Genomic DNA, 11873 nt, shown 5'->3' with positions numbered 1-11873 from the left:
TATATATATATATATATTTATATATATATATATATATATATATATATATATATATATATATATATATATATATATATATATATATATATATATATATATATATATATATATATATATATATATATATATATATATATATATATATATATATATATATATATATATATATATATATATATATATATATATATATATATATATATATATATATATATATATATATATATATATATATATATATATATATATATATATATATATATATATATATATATATATATATATATATATATATATATATATATATATATATATATATATATATATATATATATATATATATATATATATATATATATATATATATATATATGTATGTATGTATATATATATAACAACCATCCAATGAAAAGTTATTGCAATCAATCATTAACTGAACAAAGCAATTAACACGGGAGGAACAACTTTTAATATAACAGCAGACGATCATAAGACACCAACAACAACAACAAATTAACATTAGTCAATCTAGACATGAGACAAAGTGACAGACAGACAGACGTGAAAATGACAGACAAACATCCGAGATATATACACCAGACAGATGGGGGCAGACAGACAGACAGATAGACAGATGGTTCTCTTTAATTCATTAACTGAGCGTACTGGTTAGACGGAAGAAACGAACGAACTTAAAGACGAGACCGAGAACGAAGAACCAAGAGTTGCGCGCCAGGCTGGAGTTGGCGATCAGGACCCTCCAAGCCAGAACCAACAGCACCGTATTGAAGGCATACCTTATGTTACGCAACCTGCCAAGTGTGCGACAAAATAAATGAATGACAAGTGAATGGATGGATCGATGAATGAACGGATGGACAAATGAGTGCTTAGATGAATTAATTAATTGATTGAATGATTGAATTGATTGATTGATCGATCGATTGATTGATTGGAAGCCAAACAAGACCAACATCTTGATTCTTGCTCTGGCAGCGGGCAGACCGGCTGGATCTTCCTTCAGAAGAAACTTCTTGGTACCCAGACAGAAGTTCTCAATGTACGTCGGCCAGTGAAGGACTCGTGGATCAAATGAAAACGTCTGTGTTCGTTTCGTAGATGCATGGATGGATGGACGGATCAGTAAAAGAAAAAGTTATTTTAAAATGTAATACAAATTTTAAAGATATATGAATGAAAAGAAATGTGTTGGATGAAAATAAAATGACAAATTAATAAACATATTGAAAAGGCACAATTTCAATGAATATTCACTTGGATGAGAGCACTTGAATGAATTTAAATAAAAATCTCAAGAACCTTTTCACGATGGCTGCACATACGAATGCTTACATTTAAAAACCATGATTATAACCCAAAATGAAAAATAAACTAGCCCCAGATCCAATAAAATAAAGAACTTTTTTTACCACCAAAATCATCATAAATCATCTTCACCACCATCATCTTCACCGCCATCATCTTCACCATCATCATCATCATCTTCACACTCAACACAGCCACCATCATCACAACCTTAAGCTCCTCTTGAGTGAGGTTATTCTTGAGGACATCGAGATGAGCATGAGTCCATTCCCAGGACCTGGTGGTGAAGTACTCCAGCACCTCCATGGTCCTGTGCAGTCTGTTGTACGTCTCGACCATGCGGGTCTTCTGTCCTGTTAGCAGGTAGCCCAGGTCAGCCGCGTACGCAGGGATCAGGTGACTGACCAGTATCCAACAATCGTGCATGAAACTGTTTCACAATTTGTTGGCTCGTGGTGGGTGGTCTTTGTTTTAATAATCAACACTAACTGCGCAAATTATTCTAACTGAATAAATTAAATTAAATAAATAAATAGCTAATTAGTTATACTAATTAGCTCACCTAACGGACATCACACACTCAACCACACAGCAGAAGCAAAAATAACTTGTCTAGGGTTAATTAATAATTTGAAAGATAAAATTTCAGGAAATTCAGCGAAAAAAAACGAAGCAAACTCAAGTGGTTCAGATAGCAGAGACTAAATTAGCGGGAATATAGACGTGAATATTTTATTAATTCTAAAAATCGAAAGTTATCAAAACTCCTATCTAGGTAAATTAACAGTGAAGAGTGGCCACTTGATACAAGGTAACTACTACTTCAAAGTATTCAACTCAAGATTCCACATTAATCATTTTTTGACCTTATAATAATGATGAAGCTTCTTTTATTTGAGAAAAAAATCGACTCTATCAAGAGAAAATGAAAACCAAGATTAACCATTTTTAAATCATCCGTTTTTTCTTAGTAGATGAAAGACTTTTTAATTTTTATTGGAGATATTTTTTCATATTTTTAGATAGATGGCAAGTTTCAATTTGCATATATTTGTTATTGTTGACTTTCATTTCATCATACCAAATGAGTAACATTCATCTAATCTGATTATAAACTTTGATACCATTGACACCAGGCAGAGAATATTTCTGTCAACTTTTGCGCTTCTCCAACTCCAAATTGATAGTAGTAATAATAATTATAATAAAAATAATAATTATAATAATAATAACAACAACAACAATAATAATAATTATAAAGATTTCACATAAATTCAACTTAATTCCTTGTCTACGTTTAACACCACAAGAATCACTTCTAGTATAATCTACATATTAAGTTATTTCTACATATTCTGCCTATCTATTGATGAGTTATCTCACTATATATTCTCCTTATCAAGAATAAGTATAATAATAAATCAAGAATAACTTCTAGTATAATCTACATATTAAGTTATTTCTACATATTCTGCCTATCTATTGATGAGTTATCTCACTATATATTCTCCTTATCAAGAAGACAGATAGTACACATAAGAGTAGTGGTCTCGAATTTCCAAATAAAAGTGATAAGAATTGTAGAATTTATTATATAATTTAATAATAATAATTAACCAGTTAATACCAATAATTATAATTAGTAATATTAGTAGTAGTAACGTAGTTCAGAGAAGAAAATTAGGTCAAGTTAGAACATATTAACAGGTGACAATGTACTTTAGAATTAATATTTATCACTTATTTCTGCCTCCTTCTTTAAAATATAAATCGACATCATATAGCATTCAGTAGTTAGCCACATATTGCAAAGAGTAATTGTTGTTAGCTACATTGTTATAAATTGAATCTAACGGCAATAAAAACACGACAATAGTACGTAAGCGTGGGTATATACTATGTATTACGCCACAGTTATAAGTTATTAGCTGTATATATAATTGTAAGTACAGTGAGTGGCATGTAGTGTGAATTTAATGAATCATTGAATGTATTGGCTTAGTATTGAAGAAATAGATTAAAAGCTTGTGACTGTAGCAAAGTAAATTTCGATAGAAGATAGATTTAAGTAAAGAAAGTAATAATAAATACCCAAGCAAATACACAAATAGGCAAACACATAAAAAAATACAACCGCCTACAAAGATACAGACATGCATACAAAATACATTACTGGAGTGACCAAATGGAGAGCAGAACAAACCTGTTACTCGTGATGACGTTGCTCTTTGGCCTTCTGAAGCAGGAGTCCAGAGGGTTCTTCTTGAAGTAGTTGGTCACTGAGTTTTCTGTGGCGACGTTTGTGATGCAGTTTCTTATGTTTTGTTGCGTGTTTGTTGCCCACGTATCAGCGCGTGCATTGTATATAATTCAAGTACCATGCAGAATGTGCCCTATCTTTTAATCAGTTTCAAATCTATCTCAAATCTCCCATTTCTTCATCTCAACAATTCATCCATTCCTTCATTCAGTCATTCACATACTGACCCATCTCGCCCCAAGTGAATGGGTTCAACCCTCCACTGGTGATGTGGTAGACGGAGGTGGCGTTGGTGGTCTGCTTGTGGAGGGTTCGATACCAGGCCACGACGACCATCATGTTTACCGGCAGGTCCACTGGAACGATGTCCGCGTTTACGTGGTGGTCTGCAATCATCGACCTCAACAAGCCCTTGCCCATCTTGGTCAGAATAACGAGAATGATGATGATGAAGACGATGCATGCGTGATATTTATTTGAATGATGATGACGCTGATGATGACGGCGATTGTAAATGTTCATTTCAATGATGGCAGACATGTTTGATTGAAATTCCATGGTAAACAGGATGAATGCTAAAGTAATAATGAAAATGATGCGCTGAAAAATGATATTGACTTATCAATTTATCTACTTGTACTAACATCAGCTGACACTCACTGTTATAATAACAACAGAACCAAATTACAAGCATCATCATACTCATCCTCATCGTCTTCAGTGTCACAATCATCGCCACTTATCATCATCTTGAAGCATAATAATTAATTAATACAATACATACAGCAATGTACAGACTGCTCGGTCCATTTTCACTGTCAATCCAACCCTGAGACGTGATGTGATGAAATGAAATGTGATGAAATTATTATTTACTTTTAACACTCTTACCATAATTGTTGTTAATGTTATAAAAGTTATCGTAGATATCATCCCTAACATCATCGCCATACAACCGCAGAACAACAACAACAACAACAACAACAATCAACAATAAACAGCTAGCAAACAAACGAACATGAACAGACGAACAAACAAGAACAAATACAAATGAACAAACAACAAAAACGAGAATAGGAAGAACAAAAGGAACGGGATCTAACAGGAACGGGCTCTCTCCAGGCAGCAGTAACAATAGAAGGTCTAATGATGGAGATGGGTAGATGGGAGCCTTCCTTTAATAACAGGACCTCTGCCAAGTGTTTCGTGTACGTGAAGGAGTTCGGTTTCTCACCTATCATCTTTGTGGTGATCATCTTGAAGGCTTCATCATCCAACCAACTGTTTGATTGGTTGGTTGATTGATTGGTTGAATGATTGATAGATAGATTTCCAGACTGACTGATTGGTCGATTGGTTGTTTGATTGACTGGTTGATTGGTGAACCAATCCAAAGCAGCTTAAATTTGTAAACTAAAAAAAACATCATCAATGTTTTGCTGAATGTTACAGACCAGATGCAAAATTTAATATAAAGCAGTTCAAATGAAAAATGAGATTACACAGAATGGCCTAATGCTCAAGGACATTTCGTTGAGTGAATTGAAATAAAAAAAGAATAAATTTTCTGCTCTGCACTAAAGTTTTTATAAACAATCTACAAAAAATTAACAAAGCAAGATCAAAAATAAACATAACAAGATCAAAAAAAAACGTAAGTACAAAGTGCAAAAAACAACAAACTTAAAAATAAAAAAATTAAACTAAGATGTAGAAGGGATAAAAAACATGAGAAGCACTACTAACTCAAGAAGTTCCAGAACTTTGTCAGGCTCAACAATGGCAGGGTAGACCTGCTCGGAGATAAATGGCTGGTCACAGTTTGCAAATGCAGTTGAAATGTGGACCACTGATTGGAGGTGTTTCATGGTGGAACAGATCTGAATGAGCCGGCGTGCTCCTAACACGTTCATCTCTATTGCATATCTGAATGTGTTGGTTGGTCGGTCAGCAGATTGGCTCATTAGTTGGTCAGTAAGTTAGTTGATGAAGGGTTTGTTGATTAATTAATTTGTCACTTAATTCTACTGTGTTGTGAGTTTCATTGGTAAATAACGTTGTCTCTATCGATTTTGGTGTGTTATGTTACCTGTCACTGTTTTAGCTTTTTACAACAAAATTTATATTTCATAACTTGATTTACTCTCCTGACTTTTCAATAAATAACAATTATGTTTATTGTTTGTGCACATTTGAATAAAGATGGCTGATTATTTTCAAGCTTTTATAACTTGATTTTTAAAGATTTATATTTAAAAAGTTATAATCCGCAGAGTAACATGATATCCCAGACCATAATATTTCATCCAATATTGATTATTCTAACTAGCCAGTGCAGGTGAATGCTTTTAAAAACCTCACACAAACATGCAGTTGCCGCTGCTACTTAAATATCTTTCAATATTTTAGCAGAATCAATAGTGTAAACAATGTAGCAGCGCACATTTAGTATTATAAAACAAATTGAAATAATGTAACATCTAGAAGAATACTCATCCAATACAATTTACCATACGTTTGAAATAAATTATACAAAAAATGGAATAAAATGAAATACACTTATATAGAATAAAATAAAAAAACATACAAACACACCGACACACACACGCACACACACACACACACACACACACCACAAACAACAGCTAACTTGAGTGGCTCATCGAACTTAACAGTAGCAGCAGCGTGAAATACAACATCAACTGAATTGTCCAGAAGAAATCTCTGATCACTGTCCACTCCAAGCCCATCCAGCAGCATGTCACCTCGAATGACCTTCACCTTGTCCCTCACATTTACTGCTGATGATGCTTCTTTCCACAGGTTGTCAAAGCACTGATAATTAAAAGTAGTATTAATTACCATATTTTCATATTAATTACCAGGATTTCAAATTAATTACACTCTAATTTCATTCCCTTCAGGAAAGCTCAGCTATTTAATAGCAGTTTTCTACCTCCTATTTAGCGCCTACAAAAACATGATCTCATAGCTTCAATTATTATTTATTCTGCAAGAATCTTTTATAAAATTTGTTAAATATGATTTTAAAAGAATTCAATTAGAAGATTGTCAAAACAGCCATTTTTATGTGAAAAAAACTAAGACATTTTACAAAATAAATGAAAAATTAGAATAAATATAAACCAGTAGAAATTAATTAATAAATAAAATTGAACCAGCAAATAAATAAAATAAAATAACAAACATGAATAAAATGCAAATAAAAGCACAAACTCTAACAATGCTACTAACAACTGTGTTACACTGTCAACACTTATAACCATTCAATTTCACCATACTATGCACATTTAGCATGCCCAAAGGTTAATATTTAGGATGGTTGAAATATAAAAAATCATTTTCACTTCCAATTTACGTTCACACTGTAGTATGCATCAGTTTAATTAGTTTTTTTTAAATATTTAATAATAACTTACATGTAAAGTAAAGTAAAGTAGAGGAACAGAGACAGACAGTCATAAAGTTACTTTTAAAATGATTAAATAAAAACAATAGAAATGATTAATCTTAATGACCTAAACCAAAAATAGAATATCTAACTGAAGGAAGACATTTGATATAATTTTTGAACAATTAAAAAAAATGAGGTTTGAATAATTTTCAAAAATGGCCACCAACTTGATGTCCGAGCAATTTTTCCAATCTTTCAGCCGCTGTTTCTCCATTCTTATCTCTGACCAGGCAGTAGATGCACTTGAGAGAGCTGCAGCATCTCAGCAGCTTTTCCAACAGAACTTTTCCAATGAAGCCAGTTGCACCGGTGATGAAAATCGTTTTGTCCTTGTAGAATTCTGTCAACGTTGTTGCCATCTTAGGACTGTAACGATAATGTTGAGAATATCAACAAATACTGAACAGTAATCGATGGGATATTTTTATTTTATAATTTAAACTATTCAACATTGTAAGCAATTTGATTTTATTGATGAATTGTAATGTTGTGGTAAAATAAATTGATATAGTATTTTTATTTGAAATATCAATGATTTTCCATTTACAAAACAATTTACTAAACATTATATGCAAACTGCAAGCAAATTGAATAGATAGCATATTTTTTATTGAAGAGGTACAAATTTAAATAGCATGCCAGATAGCATTCTGACAAGAAAAAGGAATGTGAATTCAATTATCTTCTTATGGCATTACTTTAAGAAACTGTTTGTTAAATAACCTGCAACACATAATCACTATATAAAGAAAACCAACTACTCTTTTTATTCATTCTTACATTATCATCACTATTAGAAAAAACAAAAATAAATTCTTACTTACAGATTTTCATTTAGCAATTTCAAAGCTTATGTTAACTCAGTTAACTTCAAATAACTAATGAATAAAATAAAATAATATCGTATCCAACTTATATATATATATATATATATATATATATATATACTTACAAGCACATGTTACGAGTGCGGTTAGCGTGCGGTTAGTGGTTAGTTAAGTTGTGTTCTTCTTAATAAAAAAAAACTTATCTATCAGTCACTAGAAGTATTGAGTATTTCAGGAGACACTTATCTTTACTAATCTAATGAATGCTAATCTCTAATCTAATTGTTAGTAGGTAAGTAAGCAGTAGGTCAACTTCAACAATCAATGCATATAAATGCAAATATATTATATATATATATATATTATATACAATATAGACATAAGTCAAATCAATTAATTATTTTTAGTGTAAAAAAACAAATGCAAGTAGTTTATTTTATAATCAGTGAATATATGCCTTCAGTCAAGAGTATGATTATGATATGAATGTGAAAATAATAAAATAGTGATAGTGATTGACATATATAAAAATAAATATATCAATGATTCAATACTACACTCTTCTACACACAATCAAATCAAATCATATTTAAAATATAATATAATATTATTAAAATTTAAATGAGTACCCAAATATAATAAAATGTCTCTTATGTTTAACGTTTTTAGAACTCTTGTAACTCTAACTAGAGCTTAATTAACTTAAAACCAAACTAGATTGTGCACTGTACTGAATCAAAAATTTCAAGTGAAAAATTTTGAACTTTAGTTTAGTTTAAACATTTTTATCATTAAAGATAAAATAAAACTAAAAGTAGAATGGAAAAAATAAAAATTGAATACATTTTAAAAAACTTTGATCGCAACCAGCAGACGAGATTAATTTTGTTATTTTATTTTTAATCGGAATTCTAAAAAAATTTCAACGCGATAATACGCTGAATTTTTAATTCCACAACAATAATTCGATCACGTGATGACCAGAGTAAAAAAGTGAATTTAATTTTTTTTAGCTATTTCTGACCACATAATTTCTGACCCTATACATGCAAGAACAGACTTACTTTTTATATTTAAATTAAATTTGAGCTTTCCATACAAGTTTATTGCACATACATACTACTAAAAAAAAAACAAAAACACATTGGCGGTGTGTTGAATTGGTAAAATTTGTGGAATTAGTGAAAATTTAAATTTAGTCGGTTGGAATCCGTCAGTTGTCAAACTGAATTATCGACAGCCTAATTTGAATTTAAAATTTTTATTTTGTTTCGGTTTTTTGCTTTTTTGTACAAATTAAAATTCCAAACCACAATCTTATCCAGCTCTGTTGGTTTCAGTCCAGGGTTTTTTGAATTTTGGATTCTTATTTTGTTGGATTCCGGATTTGGGGGTTGTTAGATGACGAATAAAATGAATATGTCGGTTGAAACTGAAAAATTTATAAACAGTTTTGTGAAAGACGTTTTTGTTTTACCTCCCACACAAGAGTAAGTTGCTAATAATATTTGCACATGTGGCTAAAATAAACTTTTATTAAAAAACTTTACTACTGAAAAATAATTTTAAAAAATCCCCAAAAGTGTTGCAGAAGACAAGCACCTCATTGAATTGTCCTCAATGGAGCAGAGCACCTGGTCCTTGCTTCACATCCTCTACAACGAACGACTCACAAATCGATACAGCAGGAGTAGTACAAGTGATGAAGATGGAATGGATGATGTTTTAATCTGTCCTAATCTTGTATGATATTTTTTGTTGGGTTTTATGTTGCTTGTTGTGTGTTTATTTTTTGGTTATATGTTGTACTCATTTGTATGTGTAGTTTTTTTTTAATTGTTTATTGTTGTATTTATTTTTTTTATGTTGTATTTTAATTGTATGTGTTGTATTAAATTGTATACGTTGTGTTTAATTGTATATATATTGTATTCTATTGCATATGGTGTATTCAATGCGTATGTTGTATTCAATCTATTTGTACTATTTGTTTACTTGTTTTATTTTTGTGCAATGTATGTTGTGTTGTATGTTTCTTTTTCACATTGGATTGTATGTTTTTTGTATTTTGTATTCCATTCTTGTGTTGCATTGTATCTTAAATATTTAAATAAACATGTTTAAAAACAGAGTGAGAGGTCAAGTGAGAAAGATGTCAGTTCATTATTGTTCCAACACAACACTCAATTGAGACAGGCTCAGGTTGGGAAATAATTTTTTACAGTTGAAAAATATTTAAACTCTTCATTTTTCATAATTAGTTTTTCTTGTTTTTCTTTATTGTCCTGTTTTTATTAAGTAATCTTTTTTTATTTTAATTGTGACTTTAGTTGTTGTAAATATCATGTTGTAGAATCCATTTTTTAACATCTAGCATCATCTCTAACAGTGTTCAATCTTTCAACATTTGGCAAACACATTTGATCAAAGCAGGGCTTCTGTGCCAAATAACACATACATATACTTTACAGTCTGGCTTTTTTTTGGATTTGAACCAGCACATTTGAGTTTGTAGTGGTTCCTGTTAAGTGCAAGCTTCTATTCTCCAAGCCAATAATACAATAATATTTTCTCCAAAATGATATTAACTCGATTTCTCAAGAATTAATTTAAGTTTAGTTTAATTATAATATTTCATGTTCATATATATAAAATATTATATAATATAAGTGATTGTCTAAACTTTGACCTGAAAAGCTGATACTTGATTGGCTGGAGGAAAAGTCCAGAAACATCATGAAGAATGACCATAATATATTGGAGTTTTCATCTGATAACATGAATGCCTGGTTGGTTGGGTGAATGATTGAATGAATGAATAAACAAATGAATGAATGTATAAACAAATGAATAAAGGAATGAATCTTATAGTTAGATAAATGAATGAGTTAAATGAATGAGTGAATGATTAATTGATTGATTCACACGAATTACAGGGAGAACACATTGCACACATTGAAGCAACAGAAGTCAAGTTACATACCCACAAAGAATATTGTCACACAGTTGGTTAGTCTGTACAGTTTTTTTCTTCTTGCTTACAGTTATAAGAAATTTTTTTTCATTGGTCATTGGAGGCTTATCAGGGTCATTTCTCTTGAAAATGTTGATGAACTGGAATGAATGAACGAATGAATGAACGAATAAATAAATGAATGAATGAACAGACAAACGAATGAATGAATGAATAGGATTGAATGTTGATACACATAGATATCAAATTTGACATATGAGATACATCATGTATATTGCTTGTTTGTGTTACATCTCTTCCATCATTAGTTCTGTTTTCCCTTCTTCCTCGCAGGATCCAGATTCGACGAGCCGACAGAAGAAAAAATTGCTGGAGTTGGATGATGAAGACGAGAAGAAATTATTCAAATACATCTTCAGCTGCATTAAATCTGGGATGCTGGATGAGGTTGCTACTTTGGTGATTGCTCTTTGAAAGTATAATCTATTTTCAATGTCTCATTGTGGTCTCGAGGTCTGATACCTTGTATTTGTGATCATCGTTATCTCAATTTTCATTTAACTACAGCCTATACAATTACTGTCAGATATGAGATTCTATTTAAGTAATGATTGTAAAGTACTAATTACTAATGCTACAGGCCTGCCGCATGTGCCACAAAGTGGGTCACTCGTGGAGGTCGGTGACCTTGCAGGGATGGAAGTTGTACCACGACGACAACATCAGCCACCTAGCTCCAGGGGGCAGGATCTCCCAGGTCGAAGGGAATCTCTACAGGTCTCTGTGGAGAAAGACCTGCCAGAAGATGTTGCAGGATGTATGTTGTTGTTGTTGTTGCTGTTGTTGTTTGTTGGTGTTGCAGGATGTTGTTGTGGCTGTTGTTGGTGTTGCAGGATGTTGTGGCTGTTGTTGATGTTGCAGAATGTATGTTGTTGTTGCCGTTGTTGTCGGTGGTGGCCTTGTTCGTCGTTCTGTTAATATAGGCTTTCTTGATGTCTGTTGATTTTTCAC

At 31.4% G+C, this 11873-nt stretch overlaps 2 protein-coding genes across 2 annotated transcripts in view; one reads left to right on the top strand and one right to left on the bottom strand.

Moving 5' to 3' along the window:
* Window positions 1–652: 652 nt before the first annotated feature.
* On the bottom strand, window positions 653–7420 carry HELRODRAFT_70906 (hypothetical protein; the record flags this gene model as incomplete). Its single annotated transcript, XM_009032940.1, has 10 exons — window positions 653–812; window positions 975–1102; window positions 1537–1756; window positions 3530–3614; window positions 3814–4006; window positions 4371–4415; window positions 4690–4867; window positions 5333–5512; window positions 6237–6421; window positions 7229–7420. 10 exons carry the CDS (start codon window positions 7418–7420, stop codon window positions 653–655), a joined length of 1566 nt encoding a protein of 521 aa, XP_009031188.1.
* A 1600-nt stretch (window positions 7421–9020) lies between these two features.
* Window positions 9021–11873, top strand: part of HELRODRAFT_189911 (hypothetical protein) — a gene marked incomplete at its 3' end in the record, with an annotated part of 8788 nt that continues 5935 nt past the window's right edge. Inside the window, exons 1-7 of the mRNA XM_009033251.1 lie at window positions 9021–9378; window positions 9472–9631; window positions 10019–10090; window positions 10586–10677; window positions 10825–10897; window positions 11196–11309; window positions 11503–11679. Of these exons, the coding sequence (XP_009031499.1) occupies window positions 9290–9378; window positions 9472–9631; window positions 10019–10090; window positions 10586–10677; window positions 10825–10897; window positions 11196–11309; window positions 11503–11679 (777 nt within the window). The remainder of the gene's footprint in view (window positions 9379–9471; window positions 9632–10018; window positions 10091–10585; window positions 10678–10824; window positions 10898–11195; window positions 11310–11502; window positions 11680–11873) is intronic.

This window comes from Helobdella robusta, assembly GCF_000326865.2.
Source record: "Helobdella robusta unplaced genomic scaffold HELROscaffold_9, whole genome shotgun sequence".
Classification (NCBI taxonomy): Eukaryota; Metazoa; Annelida; class Clitellata; order Rhynchobdellida; family Glossiphoniidae; genus Helobdella; species Helobdella robusta.
The sequence above is the reverse complement of the archived record's forward strand: the minus strand, read 5'-3'. Positions and strand labels throughout refer to the sequence as shown.